This window comes from Aquarana catesbeiana, linkage group LG05, assembly GCF_042186555.1.
Source record: "Aquarana catesbeiana isolate 2022-GZ linkage group LG05, ASM4218655v1, whole genome shotgun sequence".
NCBI lineage: Eukaryota > Metazoa > Chordata > Amphibia > Anura > Ranidae > Aquarana > Aquarana catesbeiana.
In genome coordinates this window covers 465613554-465635422 of record NC_133328.1, presented here as the reverse complement: position 1 = coordinate 465635422, position 21869 = coordinate 465613554, and the positions used below count along the sequence as shown (strand labels likewise).

Here is a 21869-nt window from a genome sequence, read left to right as displayed (position 1 = left end):
TCCTCCTCCTCCTCCTCCCCTCCTCTTGTGTGTTCTGTGGTGTAGGAACAATGGTGTCTGCATAAAGTGGGCCTTGAGAGGAAAGGAAGTCCTCCCCCTTCTCTGCCTAGAGTGTCCTGTCCATAATGCCACACAGAGTCTGCTCCAGCAGGAACACAACAGGGCTAATATCATTGATGCATGCATTGTCATGGCATACCATCCTTGAGGCCTCCTCAAATGGTGACAGTACAGTGCATGCATCCTTTATGAGCAGCCATTGGTGTGGGAAAAAAAGCCAAGCTGGCCTGAGCCTGTCATTGTGCCATACTCACACAGGTACTCGTTGACGGCCCTCTGCTGCATGTGCAGCCGCTGCAGCATTGCCAAAGTCGAGTTCCACCTGGTGGGCAGGTCACAAATCAGGCAGCTTACGGGCAGGTGGAATTCCCACAGAATTTCAGCCAACCGAGCACTGCCTGTGTATGACCGTCTGAAATGGCTACAGACTCTTCTGGCCTGCTTTAGCAGATCTTCAAACCCTGGGTACCTATTTAGGAAATGCTGCACCACCAAATTGAGGACTTGTGCCAGGCATGGCATATGTGTCAACTTTCCCTGTCTAACGGCGGACAGGAGGTATTGTGCCATTATCGCACACCACCAATCCTGGTTTCAGCTGACGTTGCGTGGACCACCTCTAGGCCTGCCCCCGCAGAGCTGCAAGAATCTCTGCTCCGGTGTGATTCCTGTCCCCTAGACACACCAGCTGAAGCACTGCATGGCACCTTTTAGCCTGACTCATTGAATAGCTCCTTGAACGCTTAGGGGGTACTTGTGGTTCATAGGACAATTCAGCAGAGAAGGGCACGGAGGAGGAATTAGAGCTGACCGATCTCACATTATCACAACTAGCTGTATGGAGATGTGGGGGCACAACAAGCTGCAGCACTGAGCCCTGTCCTGCATCCTTCTGAGTTGCAAGTAGAGTTATCCAGTGTGCTGCGAATTAAATATATTGTCCCTGCCCATGCTTGCTGGACCATGTGTCAGCAGTAACATGGACTTTGCGACTGACTGCCTTGCCCAACAGTGCCACAACATTGCCTTCCACATGATGGTACAGAGCTGGAATGGCCTTACGTGAAAAGAAAGAGCGACTGGGAACCTGCCATGGTGGTACAGCACATTCTGCAAATTCATGGAAGGGGGCAGAATCCACCAGATGGAAAGGTAGAAGTTGTAGAGCCAGCAGCTTTGACAAGCTTGCATTTAGACGCTGGGCATGTGGGTGGCAGTGACTGTATTTTTTTTTTTGCTGCAGCAGATGGGACAGAGAAATTTGCTGGCTATAGTCTACAGCTGGAGGTGTGCTGCTGGCAGATGTGCTGCAAGGACCTGGGACACCCTGCGCTATACCATCATCACTGTCAGTGGAGGCTGCTGAGAGGTCATGAGGTATAGCGGGAGTAGACTGAGGTAAGCAAGGACGAACAGATTTGCGCCCCCTTTGTGTGGGTTTCAGGTGCTCTTGCCAATGGGCTGAGTGGTGGGAGGTTAAATGCCTTGTCAAGCATGTGGTACCCAAATGGCTGGTGTTTTTGCTAAGCTTGATGTGCTTGAGACAAAGTTTGCAAACTGCAACAGTGTAATTGGCTGCACATGTGCTAAAAAAGGCTCAGACAGCTGAGCTGTGGGAAGTGGGCTGTGAGATAACAGCTCCACAATGTGATGGGATAGAGTGGCTGCTCTCTACTCTTCCATGATGGCTGCTTCCTTGGGGTTGTGCCTCACCCTCACTTTCCTCCTCTGCTCTATCTGGCATCCAAGTCATGTCAGTGACCTTTGTAGAGAATATCCAATTAAGCGCAAGAAAAAAAAAATGCATTTTTACTTGCACGATTGGATGATTTAAATCAGCTGAGCTTTACCACATACCCCCTGGGGGAAATTAGTGCAACTGCACTTGCAAAGTGCATAGTCTATTTGCCATGAATAAATCCACCCCTTTATCCAAACCTTTACTACTTTTGCGTTTTTCGACAGCAGTCTTAATAGATCTGTATAAAAACCTTGTCTGTAGGTCTGTAGGTAACAGATTTAGATGACCAAGAGCTCTGCTCGCATGTTCCCCGCTATTATATAATGACAAGCTATTCTGAGCAATGGGAGCATCGTTCATACCCTCTCCCAGAATGTGTGCTATCCAAAACAACATCTGTTTTATACTCCACGGTGAATGTTTCTGGCATGGCATGTCCTCGCCTTCATCACTTTATGATTAACGGAATGCAAATGTGGAAATATTCTGATTCAGACACTCATTAATTATGGATAATTCATAAACGTTTCTGCCACTGGAAGGAAGAAAACATTTTCTTAAAGGACATAATAAATGCAGAGATGAAATCAAACATGGGAAGGTATGCACTGACACAGATTCTTCATCTATGGTTTACCTTTAGGCCATGTCAGATGGGCAATTGATTTGCAGGGATCCTGTTTTTTCTCACCAAGTAAATTTATAGTTTATTTATTTATTTTTATTTTTTTATGGAATTGCTAGCTCGATAAATGTACAGCGATCTACAGCTCAACGACTGAGTTAGTGCAGAGCTTCCTGTCAGTTTCCAGCTCACCAGTGACAATCGCTCTTCATTTATCTCTGTGGCTTAGTTACAAATTGCTGAAAAGATTGATTTGTAGCTGAGCACACCAACCCAAAGCTGGTTTAAAGTGGTTCTAAAGCCTAAGCATTTTTTACCTTAAAGTGTTACTAAACCCAGGACCCTGCATTCACTATATCTGGTCTCCCAGAGTACACAGAACATGTAAATGCAATTATTTTGGTAAATATAAATGGATAAATTCCTTTTCTCATCAGCAGTATATAGCAGTATTATGACTTCTATCAGTTTCTGGTTAAAGCTTATAGGAGGAGTTTTCATTCTCCTCTGACTGTCCTATGAGGCTGCATGACCCCTGACCCTCTGTCTGGACAGTGCTAATTGGCCCTGTGCTGATCACATGCACCCTCCCCTAAAGGAAAAAAAAAACTCTCTAGCAATACGCACCAAACTGAGCATGTGCAGAGTGCCTCAAAGGCTCTGTACTATCAGCAGATGGTTTGGGGACAGTAAAAGAAGGGGAGAAACACAGAAGACAGGATCAAACAGACTTTTTTTTGCAATGTAGAGAATTAATCCCTTAGGTTCCACAGTGAGTATAACAAGTATGCTTTACTGTATATACAGACTGATTTCACTGTAGTGGACTCAGTAACAATTTAATGCATGCCACTGCCCTTCTGTAGTGACTCTCTTCCCTCACTTTCTGGTCTCACAGGCTTTTCAGAGACAGTGGGAGTCATTGGCTCCCACTGCGGTCAGTCAAATCCTGTGACAAGGGAGCAGGGGACGAGGCCGAGCTGCGCTGCTTGTCCATGGACACAGACTACGCAGCTTGTTTTGGGGGCACACCAAGAATAGGAGGAGCCAGCAGCATCGGCTGGGAACTCAAAAAGAGGAGGTTCCAGGCTGCTCTGTGCAATTCCCTTGCACAGAGAAGGTAAGTATCAAACTAATTGTTATTTTTAAAAGAATGAGTTTACAATCACTCTGACTTGTAGCTTTGGCAATTCACTTTTTAGTGACAAATCATCAGTAACTATAGTAATTAAGTTGGTAGCCACAAATCACTGTTAATTGTTAGCACTAGCAATATGTAGCAGCAATTAATCAAATGAATATATACAGTGCCTTTTCCACATTTTGTCATGTTACAACCAAAAACTTAAATGCATTTTATTGGGATTTTATGTGATAGAACAACAAAGTGGCACATAATTGTAAAGAGGAATGAAGATGATAAATGTTTTTCAAATTTTTTTACAAATAAATATGTGAAAAGTGTGGCGTGCATTTGTATGGAGCCCCCCTGAGTCAATACTTTGTAGAACCACCTTTCGCTGCAATTACAGCTGCAAGTCTTTTTGGGGATGTCTTACCAGCTTTGCACATCTAGAGAGTTACATTTTTGCCACAGATTCTCAAATGGATTTAGGTCTGGACTTTGACTAGGCCATTCAAAGACATGAATATGCTTTGATCTAAACCATTCCATTGTAGCTCTGGCTGTATGTTTAGGGTTGTTGTCCTGCTGGAAGGAGAACCTCCTCCCCAGTCTCAAGTCCTTTGCAGACTTTTCTTTTAAGATAGCCCTGTATTTGGCTCCATCCATCTTCCCATTAACTCTGACCAGCTTCTCTGTCCCTGCTGAAGAAAAGCATCCCCACAACATGATACTGCCACCACCATGTTTCACGGCAGAGATGGTGTGTTTAAGATGATTTGCAGTGTTAGTTTTTCTGCCGCATATAGTGGTTTGCTTTTAGGCCAAAAGTTTTGGTCTCATCTGACCCAACCACCTTCTCCCAAGTTTGCTGTGTCCCCACATGGCTTCTCGCAAATAGGACTTCTTATGTCTTTCTTTCAACAATGGCTTTCTTCTTGCCACTCTTCCGTAAAGGCCAGATTTGTGGACTGCACAATAGTTGTCCTGTGGACAAATTCTCCTACCTGAGCTGTGGATCTCTGTAGCTCCTCCAGAGTTACCATGGGCCTCTTGGCTGCTTCTCTGATCAATGCTCTCCTTGCCCAGCCTGTCAGTTTAGGTGGATGATCATGTCTTTGTAGGTTGGTAGTTGATCCATACTTTTTTTTATAGAAATAAAACCTGAACATAGGAACCACTTTCCAAATGATGGAATTATACCATTTGCTAATTGTCACTGTTTCATCCGATGGATGGGATACCTCCAAAGCTATAAGGAATCAATACATAAACAACAGTGATGAAGCAAAGAGATGTCCCCAAAAGGATAGCAGTTATGAGGATCAACCACGGTGTATCAAGAAAATTAGAAAAAGCTTTATTGGAAAATCAGCAATAGGATTAGTCCACTAGGGGTAAAGTAACACCATTCTAGTGGGAACACCCCCCCCCATTGCACCCTATTAAAAACACTTATAAAAAGTGGACAACGTTGTTAACACACCCGCCCCTACTGTCCCCCCTCTCCCTATACCTCCCTCCACCAAAGATATAGACCTGACATTCTCAGGAAACCTAATGCTTGCCGTATACATGCATATCATACACGCCTTTACTCAACAGCAACTTCATAGATTCCCCCTTCGAGCGACTGATTCATCCTCGGTCCGCCCTACACTTTGGACGACCTCAACTCCTCGTACTGGTTTTGCATTCCAGGCAACAGACCGTTAGGTTAACTACTATTCATGCCTTGTCAGGTATCCCGTTCTCGTTCACAGCTAAGATCCCGTCAGGGGTGAACGGAAGCGGGATTGCTTATGAGGCGGTCTGGCCCTGCTCTGCAAACCGCACCCGCTCACTCTCTATCTGCATTTGCCTCCATAGTGGTAAGTGGCGATCCCTACTTTGTTAGACTGTTGAGCCTCATGCATGATTACTAAGGTATATATAGGCTCAGGGTTATACTCTGCTGTTCTATAAGTGCATGCTACCCATTGATTGTTTGTTTCTTTCTCTAAGATGTATGGCAAACATTACATGTTAACCTGTAAAATTTCAATAAAATCTTTTGGAAAAAAAAAAAAGTGGACAACGTTGACACACTATGGCGCCAAACTCAAGGCTCCACAAACACACTCATGTGTAACCAACTAGGAGGGACTGGAACTGCTTGGATGACTTAAACAATTATATAGTCTACACTCAGTATGTCCATGACGGGACTTGTGCAGTAGTTATGTAGGTAAATTTGAGTGGACAGATATATAAGTCACTCAAGATGATATAGCACTGAAATAGGGATTCCTGGACCGGTTGTGCTGATTGCATACGTCAGCGGGTAGCACAAAGACCGAGATATGGATTTGCCAAAGTTCATGTAGTTAGGGAGAGAAAATCTCTCAGTGTGAAAAGGATAATTCAATCCAATCATGTGTGAAGGTGGCTATCAGTATTAATATACTTTATATGCCTTGGTAGACTTCACATTTCAGCATAAGGATGGTATGATGGTATGACATGTCACTAGGAGCTCGACTAAGGAGTATATCAATGAGGAGATAAAGGGATAATGCCCCAAGGCTCTCACCACTCCATTGCTATTGACTGAGATGAAGATGATGTATAGGCCGTCTTCCTTCATGGACGCTGCAGTCAGCGTATTGGTAAATCCTTGATGTATACTCATGTTGTTGCGTCGGCTCAATGTCAGATCACAGCTAGATGCTGGACATCTGGTCAGACGTTGATAGTCAAGTCAGGAGACCCGTGAGTGAGTGTGCCGTAAGCTCGTCCAGGCAGTCCATGCAGAAGGGATGGCTGAAGGTTGCACGCCCCTGTTGGGACGCATGGTGGAGCTCAGGGTGGAGATGGCGCTGCCTATGTCAACGTGTTTCGCACATGTGACCGTGCACTTCGTCAGGACATATGACGTTCAGTATCCACGTCTTTTTAAAGGGTAAATGCCCAATTAGCATCAGTTAAGTCAGAACTTCATTTTAGGGCCATCTTGTGGTGACAGATCATATTGAAATACTTAAGCAGGGGAAGTGAGGAAAAATTGAATGTATGCAACACACTCATTCTATTTATACACAAGTCAATGCAAGTCGCGTATCTGCTCAAGATAAGGTCGTGAGTCCGAGGCCTTAGAATGAGCATAACGAGGTTTCATTTTTAAAGTTTTTACTTAGACATAGCGATAATGTTAGTACTCCTAATTATATATGGTCTCATATTGTTCTAGGGTTCTGAGAAAATTTTAAGACTTATTGTTTAACCCTTTAGGCTGCAAAATGCCTAGCCTGAATATCCAGGATTTTTCTTAAGTAACACCGTATCATTTTCACCTCTACGGTCCATTTAAAAAGACGAAAAACCCCTTAACCTTCAAACCGGTGGATAGCCCACCATGACTTTGTAAGAAGTGTTGCGCTACGAGGGTATCCTCTTTTTGCTTGATGCTTTTTAGGTGTTCACCAAATCTGACCCGAAGCTGGCGTCTGGTTTTATCTACATAAAGTTTTTTGCACGGGCATTGCAAAATATTGAGGACCCACACTGTAGCACAGTTAAACTGTTTGATCTCATATTCATGTCGTCTGTCAGAATCGGTGAAGACCTTCGAACGTTCAACATAGCTACACATCCCACAATGCCCGCAGGGGTACATTCTTGTTAACCTAGGTAGATCCGTGAGCCTGTTTCTATTGGGTTGCGAATGTACTCTGATTGGACAAGTGTGTCATCAAGGTTTCTGGCACGATTTGCAACCATAGGTCTAGAGCCAACAATGGCCTCCACGCCTTTCGAACGTGCAAGTATATGCCAGTGGTCCTGCAGAATCTTGCTGATCTGGTCCCACTGTACACCGTACTGTGTAATCAATCTCACCGGGCCCTCTGGTATGTCAGTCTTCTTTCCCTGGGTACTTAAGAGATTAACTCTGGTTCTCTGCCCAGCAATTCTTTTAGCCCTTCTAAGGGTACAGTGAGAATAACCTCTTTCCCTGAAACGTCTATAAAGTCACGTCTATAGTCATTCTCAGTGAAACAGTTCCTCCGAATTCTGAGGAACTGTCCCACCAGGATCCCCCAGATTAATCCCCCAGTCTGCGGAAAGGAGGGTATTAGCCATCGTTTCCTTTCTATAGGTATTGGTTATCAGTTTGCCCATTTCCAACCTGAGAGGTCAAGGAAGGAGATCTCATGGGGGTCCACTACATAGGTCAGGTGTGTACTACATGGTAAAAGTGCTGCGCTAATACGAACAGTCACTAAATGCTAAGAGACATATAACTAATGAAAAAATAGGATTTTTTAAAACAGCTTACCTATAAAATCCTTTTCTTTCGAAGGACATCACGGGACACAGAGCCACAGTAATTACTGATGGGTTATATAGGGTATCACTGGTGATTGGACACTGGCACACCCTATCAGAAAGTTCAACCCCCTATATAATCCCTCCCCTTGCAGGGATACCTCAGTTTTGTAGCCAAGCGATATAGTGTATTAGAAGAGGGGCGGGACCTCTGTTTTGCGAATCTGAGCAGTTGCCTCGAGATAGGCCTTGACTGCTCTTAGTACATCCAATGAATGTAGTGATCTCTCTTTCGGAGAACAGGGATCTGGAAAAAAGGAAGGCAGAACAATGTCTTGGTTTAAATGAAAATCAGAAACCACCTTTGGTAAAAAACTAGGATGAGGGCGCAGCACCACTCTATCCTTGTGTATAATCAAATAAGGCTCCTTACAGGAAAGGGCTGCTAATTCTGAAACTCTTCTAGCAGAAGAGATGGCCACCAGAAAAATGAACTTCCTTGTCAACAAGACCAAAGGAATCTGACTTATTGGTTCAAAAGGCTGTTTCTGTAACACAGCCAGGACCAAGTTCAAGTCCCAGGGGTTTAGGGGCGTTTTAACCGGAGGATTAAGACGCATCACCCCCTGCATAAAGTTTCGGACCAAAGAATGCAAAGCAAGTGACCGTTGAAATAATACTGATAAAGCCGAGACCTGGCCCTTGATGGTACTCAAGGCCAGCTTCATCTCTAATCCTAATTGTAGAAAATCAAGAATTCTACCTATGACATATTTCCTGGGATGCCAACCTCTGGATTCACACCAGGATACATAAGCTTTCCAGACTATGATAAATCATCCTGGAAGCTGGCTTCCTTGCATTAATCAAGGTAGATATGACAGGACCTGAAAGCCCACGACTCTTCAGAACGTGGATCTCAATAGCCAAACCGTCAAATTTAGCGTTTGTAAGGCAGGATGGAACACTGGACCTTGAGATAACAGGTCTGGGCGTACCGGTAGGGTCCACGGGGAACCCACCGTCATCCTTACTATTTCTGCATACCAAGTCCTTCTGGGCCAAGCGGGGGGCCACCAGAAGTACCAACTTCCTTTCCTGCCTGATCCTGTGAAGGAGTCGTGGCAGTAGCAGAATAGGCGGGAATGCGTAAATCAGTGAGAACTGATGCCACGGAATCACCAACGAATCTGTCCCGCATGCAAGAGGATCCCTCGTCCTTGCCACAAATCTGTCTAACTTTTTGTTGAATCGGGATGCAAAAAGATCTACATCTGGGACCCCCACATTTTTGGCATATGGCCCAAAAGACGTCGGGGTGTAGAGACCATTCCCCTGGGAGTAACTGCTGGCGACTTAGATAGTCCGCCTGCCAGTTCTCTACCCCTGGAATAAAAACTGCCGATATGCATGGCACATGCATCTCTGCCCAGACTAAGATCTGGTTCACCTCCTTTTGAGCAGCTCGGCTCCGGGTGCCTCCCTGATGATTGACATAAGCCACTGCTGTGGCATTGTCGGACTGGATCCTGACCGGGCAGCCCTGTAACCTGAGAGTCCAGGCTTTTAGGGCTAGATATACCGCCCGGATCTAGGTCCTTTCTGTCTTGGACCATATCCCCTGAACCGCAGACTGTTCCAGAACTGCTCCCCAACCTGACAGACTGGCATCTGTTGTTACCACCGCCCAGGTAATTGGCAAAAAGGATTTCCCCTTCTGCAGGTTTTCGGGAATGAGCCACCAATTGAGGCTCTGAGGCACTGCATGAGACAGGCAGGTGCATCGGAAAGTCTAATGCCTGAACCTTCTTGTTCCAGGTCGACAGAATACTGTGTTGCAGCATTCTTGAATGAAACTGAGCATAGGGAACTGCTTCGAATGAAGACACCATCTTCCCTAGCAGCCTCATACAAAGGCAGACAGAAGGACCCTTCTTGGTCCTGACTGCCAGAATCAGCTCCCTTAAAGCCGTGATCTTTGCCTGAGGTAGAAATACTTTCTCCTGGCTTGTATCTATGATCAGACCTAAATACTCCAGTCTTCTTACTGGTTTTAGGAAAGATTTTTCTAGGTTGAGGATCCAACCTAGGTGTTCCAGATACTTGACCATGGATCTCAAGTTCCCGTTCAAGGAGGCTACCGACCGGTCTATCAAAAGCAGGTCGTCTAGTATGCTATGACAGCTATACCCTGAGCCCTTAGTCTGGCCAGAGGAGGGGCCAAGACCTTTGTGAACACCTGAGGTGCAGTGGCTATCCCAAAAGGCAGAGCCACAAACTGGAAATGGCGCCCTCCTACCTCGAAGCGCAGAAACTTCTGATGAGCAGGAAAAATGGGCACATGCAGATATGCATCTCTGATGTCTATCGATGCCAGAAATTCTCCTCTCCTCTTCGGACACAAGGCCCGGGTACCATCCAATTCGGCCACGAAAGGACACTTTGAATGGATCCGGTCTGCCTGGCTTGCCCCAGTATAGGATATAGGATATTCCCCTTTGGAGCTCAGCACAGGACATCTTTACACGTCCAACACCTAAGACACTGGCATAAAAACTGAGGTATCCCTGCAAGGGGAGGGATTATATAAGGGGTTGAACTTTCTGATAGGGTGTGCCAGTGTCCAATCACCAGTGATACCCTATATAACCCATCAGTAATTACTGTGGCTCTGTGTCCCGTGATGTTCGAGAAAGAAATACATATACATATAATAACTCTTATGTTAATATAAATGTAAAAATGAACAAAAACAGTGAAGTAATGTCTTGGTTACATCGTGTGAGTATTTGGATATGTTCCTGCCCCCACTCTGTGAGAATTTCTATCTTGTAACGGCACTGGGAACCTGTTGAAGGAAGGAGTGAGTGTACTCTATTCGTGCCAGTGACTACTGATGTCAAGCTCTTGACCAATCGATGAAGTATCACTACAAGCCTTGACGACTCAAGGGGAGTATGCCCTTTGGACTCCATTAACTCAGATAAGCCTTGCATTGTTGGTGGTGGTTATTTCCATACTTACTTTCCTCAACCGTTTTCCCATTGATGTTCCAATGATGTCATCCAGTTGACTTCAGATACAACTGCCAGGACCAACTTATAGACTCAACCCTTTTTTGGCTTAATTTTTTCATGCACTTTGCTTATATTTTGATTCATTTCTTCACCTACAATTTTATTTTTCACTCATCACGTTGGTGGACATTACTTCACTGTTTATGTTCATTTTTACATTTATATTAATATAAGAGTTATTATATGTATATGTATTTTTCATCACTTTTATGGTCTCTTAGTATTTAGTGACTGTTCGTATTAGCGCTGCACTTTTACCAGATAATATTTGTTTGCAACCGTCTTTTGCTGTGCTGGCTGCTGTATACTATTTAGAGAAACAGCGCAGCATTTCACCTTTACAGGTGTATATTATGGGTGTTGTGGCCCAGTTCCTCCATGAATACCGGTAATTCTGTCATAGATCCCTCTCAGATCATAAGGATATAAACGATGTGCCTTAGCCAGGTACAAGTATGGCCAAGGTACAATGACGAGGCGTATACCACCTCCTCCCCCCCACCATCCCAAGTGGAGGCATGCATAGGCTGGTGCCCAAGGGGCATCCATAGAGGTGCCTTGTGTCTGTTGATAGTTGAATCTCACAGATTGAAAAAAATAGTTTTTTAAGGCCATATCAAGGAGTTCAATGACAAACTCATTTTGGGCCTCCATAGTGGGAAACTGTTTTCTATTTTTTTTATAACCTAACCCTGCTTTAAACTTCTCCACAACTTTATCCCTGACCTGTCTGGTGTGTTCTTTGGCCTTTATGATGCTGTTTGTTCACTAAGGTTCTCTAACAAACATCTGAGAGCTTCACAGAACAGCTGTATTTATACTGAGATTAAATTACACACAGGTGGACTCTATTTACCAATTAGGTGACTTCTGAAGGCAATTGATTCCACTAGATTTTAGTTAGGGCTATCAGAGTAAAGGGGGCTGAATACAAATGCACGCTACACCTTTCAGATATTTATTTGTAAATAAACCATTTATCATCTTTCTTTTTCTTTACAATTATGTGTCACGTTGTGTTGGTCTATCACAAAAAATCCCCCAAAAAATACATTTACCTTTTTGGTTGTAACATGACAAAATGTGGAAAATTGCAAAGGGGTGTGAATACTTTTTCAAGGCACTGTGTGTGTGTGTATATTTACCCAATATTGCTGAGCCTTTAAAAGAGAAGTTTGGTAATTGCAAAAACAAAAGAATCATACTCATCTAGATGGCTGCAGTACCAATCCCAGCTGCAGCTGTCCCCTACTGCCTCTAAGACTGAGAACAGAGTAATTAAACACCGCTGATCGCCTAGCTCTCGGTCCTTAGCCAGCAGAGAGCTGGTGACTGTCAGTCACCAGCTCTCTGCTCTGCCCCTTTAGCCCCTTTAGCACTCACTGGAGCGTTGGGCTGTGGAGGAGGCAGGAGCAGTTGGCTCAGGCTCTCAGCAGCTCCCTGAGCTAGCTGTTGATCTAGACCTCTGGACAGATCCTGGCCATATGGTCGGGATATTTTCAGAGCCTGGATCGGCTCTGTGATGTCCAGGGTCACAGGAGTACAGAACTAATTTGTGACATTACAACCAACTTTTATATTTTAAAGTATAACTAAAGGCAAAACATATTTCTAGTTTTTGACAGAGTGGTGAAGGACTAGAAAACACAGGTTTTTATTGCTTTCTCTATCCAGATTAGGGAGATTCATCCTCTCTATTTGTCCAGTTTAGCATTATCGCCGAAAGTCGAAGTGAAAGGAAATCTCACATTTTGGGTTGTCAACCGACCATGAATTGGGGGGGGGGGTAATGAGGGGAAATCTCCCCAAAGAGACACAGATGGCACCCCCCCATACCCCCATAACTGACAGGGGTTATAACCCTCTTTAGCCAAATAAATGCCTTCTTTTAGTTCTACTTTAATTACTGGAACTAGAACAACTGTTTGTCTTTTTACAGAATGATTTTACAATGCTTGTTCCTCTACACTTAAGCAGATCAAAAACATTTTAAAAATCTAGTATTTCCTTAACATTTCATGATGTTAACTTGTCATGAGAATGGGATTTGTTAGAAAAACAAGCTATTTACTATAGATTACATGTTGAATGATTCTTTCTTTGTAAAGAAAAAAGAGTTTTTATTAGATGGGTGGCATGCTATGCTGTTGATTGTTGCTATCTTTGTTTATGATATTCATCATAAATGTACAGGAAGGCAAATACTGTAAACATATATGGTAGCGCATTATAATTCTATGAGAAATGACCAATGTTGGACACAACAGCACATATAATAACTGCACTTTATCAAACAGATACTGGCATCAAAATATAAATCTTTTACAAAAGTGTCTTCTATAACACTGGAAAAATCTCAGCTAATAAAATTTATAAAAACACACACATCATAGATAGCAAAAACACTAAGAACCAGACTTGCAAGTATGCCACCAACATGTTAAATAGAAACTTAGCTCCACTAAGATTAAAAATATGCGTGTGTGTGTGTGTGTGTGAATATAGATTATATATACATATTGTATATATTCAATTCCCATTGAGGTCAACAGAACCATTTACTAATCCATTCCATGATAAGTGTGTAGAGTGAGCAACTAGAAATTCCCTCATTACTATCTGCCAGGTATAATAAACTGTCAACAGGGTGCAGCACAAGTGTCCTAATTCAAATGCATTATAGCAATTAGACAACCTTTTCAAGCATGCCCTTTTATAAAGTCAGCTCTGCACTATACACACACACACATTCACATAGTGGTTTTGATTTTCTAAAACCAGACAGTGCAAAATCTGGTGCAGCTCTGCATAGAAACCAGTCAGCTTCCATGTTTTTTGTCAAAGCTTTAATTGAACAAGCTGGATTTAGAAGCTGATTGGCTACCATGCACAGTTGCACCAGATTTTGCACTCACCAGGTTTAGTAAATCAACCCCAGTGTGCATTTGCCTAGCCCAAAAGCGAGACCCTCTGTAAATCACTGACACATGTATGAGTTGGCCAGACAAATTCTACAGATAACCTCATACATTGAATTCCACACCAAGCAGAATCCTTTAGTTATTCAAAATGATACCTGTTCATATAAACGGAGAAAGAAAACAAAACAAAGAATTGGGCCATAGTGATCAGATTCCTTGCTTCATTCCAAGAAAGCATAAAAGACGAAAATTGGCTAGTCACTATAGATAAGGTCTCAACTTTTTTTTTCCCCCATTTTTTTAAAATTGTTAAGTAGGAATATATAAGATACAGAAAGAGCAAAGCTTACATTTATAAAACAAATTATCTAAATTAGTCAAAAGATATGTGGACAAATGTTGGACATGCAAACAATTGACATGAATGGTGCCCTACTGAAAAATGTGTAAACTTTAACAGCTCCATTTGAAAGTGACCAATTCACATAACAGAAGATTCCCAATAAACCAGTTATTGCTATAAAAGAAAGAGAATACTTACTTCACCTGCCACGCCACTTGTGTTACTAAACACTGCTCCAAAGAAAATAAATCCCAGCTGAAATTTCTTCTTAAGTTGACAACCCATGAGTGTCGATCTCATGTGTCCCCCCCATCCAGTACTTAGTGTTTCCTCCTGTCAACCCCTACATCACTACAGGACAGAGGAGTGAGGTGAAGATCAATGGGAAGAACCAGTGAGTGCTACAGGGGACACAGCACATTGACACTCACAGCAATCTTGGCTTCAGAAGAAACATCTGCCAGGGATTTCTGTTTAGCTGAGCCGTGTTCGTGGCACAGGGAAAGAGGTAAATATTCTTTTTCTTCTTTACAGGTGCATAGTTTAATAGGAATTTTCCTTTATGTGACAGGGGCATTCTAAAGAATCAAAGCCAACTTAGATTCTGAATTGAGGTTATATGATGTGGTTAGTTTTGATCCAGTGTCCTTTTTAAAGTGAATTATAGTGAATGAAATATAACAGTACTAACCAGTGCTGCTCTGGATTGTCCGTACTGTAGTAGTTGTGCGTGGAGGTGATGATGGTCTAAGTATTATGCTATCATCGTCTTGCGAACATCCTTTCTCGATTGCTCTAACATAGCTGTGGCTTCTCATTCTAAAGCAACCAGGCATGGGAAGATCCAGAGCCTCTACTGCCTGAGATTCTAGTTCACTAAAAACAGATTCGCAGACAGATTCAAACTGACCATTGACTTCCATTTCGCTAACCTGTAAATATGGAAACATCAGCATTAAGTACACATTTATAAAAAATGAATACATGTCAGTATTAGGAACTCTGATGAATGGAATGAAAGATATTGTGGCATTAATAGTTTCATGTAACATATACTGCATACTATTTTTAAGACGCCAGAAACCAGGAACTGTGGTCACTGTATACAACCTCATCACACAACTTTAAATTCATTTAGGTATTTTAATGTTCTCAATTTATAATTTAGTAACTAATCAGTGCAACTTGAATGGATTCCTGTATTTTAGTATCAAGTATGTTGTGCTGATAACTAGTGGCTGTAACATTCCAGGAAGAGCTTTGCTCTGTTACTATAGTTGTTCTTGGCGGCTGGGCAATCTTGCCACTGTTATGTTTAGACCTCATACTAAACTAGTAGGCATACCTGATTGACAATGCCCGTTTGTACAAGCTCCATCCTTTGAGTCATGTTATTAATTTGGGGGAAGTATGTGCTTTGCGTTATATTCACAGTAGCATTTTAACTGGGCATACCAACATGCCGATGAGAAAAGAGATATGGTTTTTACATTTCCTGAACTACAGCAAATCTTCTGATACTCAACATCCTATTAAAGTGGTTGTAAACACAGATGAAAAAAACCCAAAAAAACCTGCAAGACAAAGGCATAATGAACAAGTATGCATCGCATACTAGCTCATTATGAAATACTTACCTTAGAACGATGCTGTTGCAGTGGTCCTGGCACACCGCTGTGACTGGCGACATGTTGTCCCGGAGTTATTTCCGGGTTTGCTGGCTCCGGCGCTGTGACTGGCCGGAGTCGCGAATATGTCACTCCCATGCATGCACGCGGGAGCTGCCAGTAACGGCACAGCAGCTGAAGAAACGTTACGAGCGAGCCGTTTCTTCAGTGCGCATGTGCCGAAGACGTCGGCACATGTAGATACAGTGAATATCTCCTCTACTGTCAGCTGCTACTCTCACGCTACTCAGTGGTTGTTGGGTAAAGATCCTGGAAGGAGGAAATGAAGAGAGAGAAGCTCTCAGCCACATGTCCTGTCCATGTTTCCATGTTACTAATACCAGATCAGAAGAGATGATTATGAAAGTATTTCTATGTTATAACAATTTGACTGCAGCTGGCCATAGCTTCTTGAGTTTATTTCTGAATCCTCATGACAGAGTATCTCTGTCCTATTGCTGTGCCACATGCACAGTGACAGCTAACTAGGACTGCATTCCAGACTGGTTGGGTAATGGCTGGAGGGTCTTCATATCACTGCTGATCTTGTCTTTAGGTCTCCGACACAAAAACAGATGCTGCTTCATTCTCAGGGCCCCTGAAATGGGGCTATGATGCAACATTCATCTGTAAGTATCTGTATAAACAACTATGTATACCCGGGTATATGTGCTCAATTACACCAGGACTGCTATCAGGCCGTTTGCTGATAATATTTGTTTGTACATTGAATGTATGTTATTAATCTTTTCTTATATAAAGCTTGTATTATTTCTGTACTGGTGTGCATCTATATGCTTATGGTTAAAGTTATATACTGGTTGCAGTAGTTCTTCTGCTTCTAATTACTTTGATTAGAATAATGGTTACTTTCCCAGGAAGAGAATCCCCTCTGCTCACAGAAGCTTTATCCTGGGTGAAAGTATTGTCAACTTTATTATCAAACCTACTCTTCCAGTTAGCAAAGGTACTGTTTCACTTATTTACCTACAGGTTTAGAGCAACATCCTGTTTGGGGAGATCCATTTCTCATAACCCCACAAAAGAGGGCTACACTGAATATAGTTTTAAATGTCTATAAGAGTAAAAAAATAGTTCTGTAAATGATGAGGCTTGGTGTTGCTCCATTGTGCTACCAGAAGAAAGTTCTGTTAATGCTGAGGCTTGGTGTTGCCCCATTGTCCTACCAGAAAACAGTCCAGGAAATACTGAGGCTTGGTGTTGCCCCATTGTTCTACCCAGGGCCGGGATAAGGGGCGGCTGCCCTGGGCACTGTGGTATCATGTGAAGTAGGGGGGGCACCACAAGGAGATTGGGGGGGGGGGAATTTGTGTTGGTAGGGGGCATTTGGGGGGCGGCAGGAGGTAATTATTGTTCTAGGAGGGGAAATTGGAGGGTGCTAAGAGTGGCAAAATAGGGGCAAAATAGGATTGTGCTGAGAGGGGGGATGGGGAAGAAGATTTGTGCTAGGAGGAGAGATTTTTAGAGGTAGAGGATGTGTGCTAGGAAGGGTACATTTTTTTTGGGGGGGGGGGGCATTTTAACATGGAGGATTTGGGGGATAGGGGGGCACAGATTTGTGCTGAGACGCTGGATTTCAGCAGGGGGGTGGATTTGTCTTGGGAGGAGGGGGAATTTGTGGTTGGGGAATAAGCATGAAGATTAGTACTCAGTATTTTTGTGGGGGGGGGATTTTTGCTGACACATAATGCTTATACATCTTGGGGGGGGGCAGTTTGGCATGTTCGCCCTGGGCTCTAGATGACCTTGTCCCGGCACTGGTTCTGCCTATAAGTGCTTCTATGGTAAATACAGCCCTACTTTATTTGTATATATTATTTGTATATACTCTAGTGGTTAAGTGGTAACCACCTCTTCCTTGCAACACATCACTGTCTGCATGGAGTTTACATGTTCTCGCTGTGCATGATTGGGTTACCTTCAGGCACTCAGGTTTCCTTACAACCGAAAGACACACTGTAAGGTTAATTGGCTCCTGTTTAAATGTCCAAATTGGCCCTAGTATGTGTATTCATGTATGTATGCATGTAAGATGTGAATGTATGTATGCATGTGTACTCTCCTTGATGGTATGGACTGAGGTGAATATACAGTGCTTTCTCTTTAACCACTTCCATACCAAGTCTATTCTGGCACTTCTCTCCTACCTAAACATTATATATGCTTTTTTTTTTTTTTTTTTTTTTTTAGCAGAGAGCCCAGGGAATCAAATGGCGGTCATTGCAACTTTTTATGTCACATGGTATTTGCCCAGCAATTTTTTGCGTTTTTTGTGGAAAAAAACAGTTTCATGAATAAAAAACACTAAAGTTAGCCTAACTTTTTTGTATAATGTTGTGAAAGATGATGTTACACCGCGTAAATAGATACCTAACGTGTTACGCTTTAAAATTGCGGACACTCGCGGAATGGCGCGCCAAACTTCGGTACTTAATCTCCATAGGCGACCTTTTAAACATTTTTACAGGTTACCAGTTTAGAGTTACAGAAGAGGTCTTGGGCTAGAATTGTTGCTGTTACTCTACTGTTCGCGGCGATACCTCCCATGTGTGGTTTGAACACCATTTACATATGTGTGCACAGCGTTCGCTTCTGCATGCGAGCACGCGGGGACGGGGGCACTATAAATTCTTTTTTTATTGTTTATTTTATTTTTATTTTGTTATTTTCTCACTTTGCCTTTAAATTTTGATCACTTTTATTCCTATTACAAGGAATGTAAACATTCCTTGTAATAGGAATAGGTCATGACAGGTCCTCTTTATGGAGAGGTCTGGGGTCTATAATCCCCACATCTCTCCTTTATGCAGGAAAGGCTGAGAAGAAAAAAAACAACAAAAAACCATCTCGGCCCTTCCAGCTGAGTACACGGCTGAAAAAGATCATATCTGAATGATCAGGCATCATTCAGATATCAAGTGTAAAGAGAAATCCACGCTTAGTACATAAAATAGCCATCAGCTGAGCACTATAACCCAGATATCAGGCACAGAAATAATTAAATAAAACTTCAGCGCTAGGGCAAAAAGTGCAATTCATACGAATCGCACAACACGTGATGTGAATATATACAAATATCTTATAATAAAGTGCAATTGTGCAATATTAATTATTGCAGAATTGCACTTTATCATTCAGATATCCCCACTCAAAATCCAGGAAGACATATGACGGCCGTGGGCGTGAAGTGGTTAAAATCTTCAAAATGTATTGATTCTCCATAGAAGACACAGTAACAGACAGCAAATGTAAACGTTACATCTGCTGTCTGTTACTTTGTCTTTTATGGAGAATCAATACATTTTGAAGATTTTAAAGAGCAAGCATGGAGTTGCGGACCATCCTTTCTCATAATTGCCATTGCAGCTGTGTGACTACCTTTTTGCACCCAGGTAGCTCTGAAAAAAAAATTCTAATCTTATTGGGTAGTAGCACCCTACCTCTGCTCTATTTTCTGATTATACAGTGTTGCCTAAATTGTCAGCACTAAATAAATGCTGTAATAAACTAAGATTTATTTATTCATTTAACTGGCTTAACAAGGTAAATTTCTTAACCATTTCATCATATTGTTAAACAACCAAAAGGAGAAAAGGAACAAAGGCAATGTAATAACTTACCTGACTGATTGTGCTCATGGCTCTCATATAGCTTTCATTTCTAGAGCGAAATTTAGGAGATGCTAGAAGGCTTGATGGGTCTAGGGTGTCCATGCTCCTATTGATAGAAACTTCACTCACTGCTCTCAAGTAACTGTGGCTGCGGATCTGGAGCTTTGGAGAATGTTCATTTGAAATTCTGTAACAATAAATAGATAATATATAATGTATAGATAATAGTCAACACTGTGGTGTGTTAAAACACAGGTGCAGACTTATAAATCAGTGAATGAAACATTTACTGGTTGTGAAATTCAATGTATGTTATAACACATTCACCAGGAAGGTTTATCTGCAGTGAATGTTCTGTGAATGTCACCTTCACTGCTTTATAAATATGTCCCAACATAGACAATTAAATTTTAATGTGTCAGTATAATCTCCAAGAAAGCTTTTCTTTTTCCAGAGTTGTGTGTAGTTATGTAAGTAAGCATTACCAGAGCTTTCTGTAATATCAAAATGCCTTTAAAATAAACAATACCCCCCCTTACACAGGAAAAAAGCATGGCAACAATAAAACATGATAATGCATTTAATTTAAAGAAATACCTTTGTTTTAATGAAGCGCACAGTGTAAAGTAACAAAGAAGCCAAGTGTTCAATGCCCCTTTTGTCAGTAGTACAACTACTACTAATATAGCAACTCTGAATACCTCTGAATATACAGCATTCCAAAGAACAAAAATTACATCACAAGCCTAGCACAACGTGTTTCACCATCCAGGGCATCATCAGGAGTAGTGTGATCGCAACGGCTTCCGCTGTCTTATCAGATACAAGATACACTCATTAACTCTTTTGTTACTTTAAGCAACTGCTATATATAATGCTTACTAATATAATAAAATAAACTCTGACAAAAATGCACATACTAAAACGTTAAAACCTATGGATGTGTGTGTGTATGTATATATATATATAAAAATATATATATATACACACACACACACGTACACACACAGACAGACACTGGATATAAAAAGTCTACACACCTCTGTTGAAATGTCAGGTTTCTGTGATGTAAAAAAAAGAGACAAAGATAAATAATTTCAGAACTTTTTCCACCTTTAATCCCTTCCCGACCAGCCACCGCCGTTATACTGTGGCCGGTTGGCTCCCCTGGGTGAACAGTTGTAGCTATACGTCGGCTCACCTTTTGACCACTAGGGGGGCGAGCGCGCGTTCCGCCGGAGCCCATGCATGTGCCCGGCGGTCATCGACTGCCGGGCACCAGCGATCACGCCACACAGAGACAGAACGGAGATCTGTCAATGTAAACAGACAGATCTCCGTGCTGTCAGGGGTGAGGAGAGCGATCTGTTGTTCATACCAAGTATGAACAACGATCGCTCTCCTCACCCAGGCAGTCCCAGCCCCCACAGTTAGAGTCACTCCCTAGGTAACACAGTTAACCCCTTGATCGCCCCCTACTGTTAACCCATTCCCTGACAGTGACATTTACACAGTAATCAGTGCATTTTTATAGCACTGATTGCTGTATAAATGCTAATGGTCCCAAAAACTTGTCAAAAGTGTCCAATCTGTCCACCATAATGTTGCAGTCCTGATAAAAATCGCTGATCACTGCCATTAGTAGTAAAAAAAAAACAATAATAATAAAAATGCCATAAAAATGCCATAAATCTTGTATTTTGTAGACACTATAACTTTTGCGCAAACCAATCAATATACGCTTATTGTGATTTTTATTACCAAAAATATGTAGAAAAAAATTAGCTTTTTTTTAAAAAAAAATTAGGGATATTTTTATTTATATATTTATTATAGCAAAAAGTACAAAATATTGTGTTATTTTCAAAATTGTTGCTCTTTTTTTGTTTATAGTGCAAAAAATAAAAACCGTAGAGATGATTAAATACCACAAAAATAAAGCTCTATTTGCGGGGAAAGAAGGACGTACATTTTGTTTGGGTACAACGTTGCATGACCGCGCAATTGTCAGTTAAAGTGACGCAGTGCTGTATCTCAAAAACTGTACAACTCAGTTGTGCAACAAACTGAAATCTTTTTAGGGGGGGGGATAAAATATAAAAAACTAAAATAATGTGGTTGCATAAGTGTGCTCACCCTCTTATAACTGGGAATGTAGGTGTGTTCAGAATTAAGCAATCACATTCAAACTCATGTTAAATCGGAGCCAGTACACACCTGTTATCATTTAAAGTGCCTCTAATTAACCCCAAATAAAGTTCAGCTGTTCTAGTAGGTCTTTCCTGCCATTTTCTTAGTCACATCCTACAGCAAAAGCCATGGTCCGCAGAGAGCTTCCAAAGCATCAGAGGAATCTCATTGTTAAAAGGTATCAG

At 42.1% G+C, this 21869-nt stretch overlaps 1 protein-coding gene and 1 long non-coding RNA gene across 9 annotated transcripts in view; one reads left to right on the top strand and one right to left on the bottom strand.

Moving 5' to 3' along the window:
- DLGAP1 (DLG associated protein 1) overlaps nt 1–21869 on the bottom strand; it is an 834809-nt gene that overhangs the window by 259914 nt on the left and 553026 nt on the right. For all 7 annotated transcript variants that reach the window (XM_073631412.1, XM_073631415.1, XM_073631414.1 and 4 more), the window contains 2 exons: nt 19504–19681; nt 14887–15127 (listed from right to left, as the gene is read on the bottom strand). In XM_073631412.1, coding sequence (XP_073487513.1) covers nt 14887–15127; nt 19504–19681 — 419 coding nt within the window. The remainder of the gene's footprint in view (nt 1–14886; nt 15128–19503; nt 19682–21869) is intronic.
- The window catches only part of LOC141145081 (uncharacterized), a 136464-nt gene that overhangs the window by 71562 nt on the left and 43033 nt on the right, over nt 1–21869 (top strand). The gene's annotated exons all lie outside the window — the stretch shown is intronic.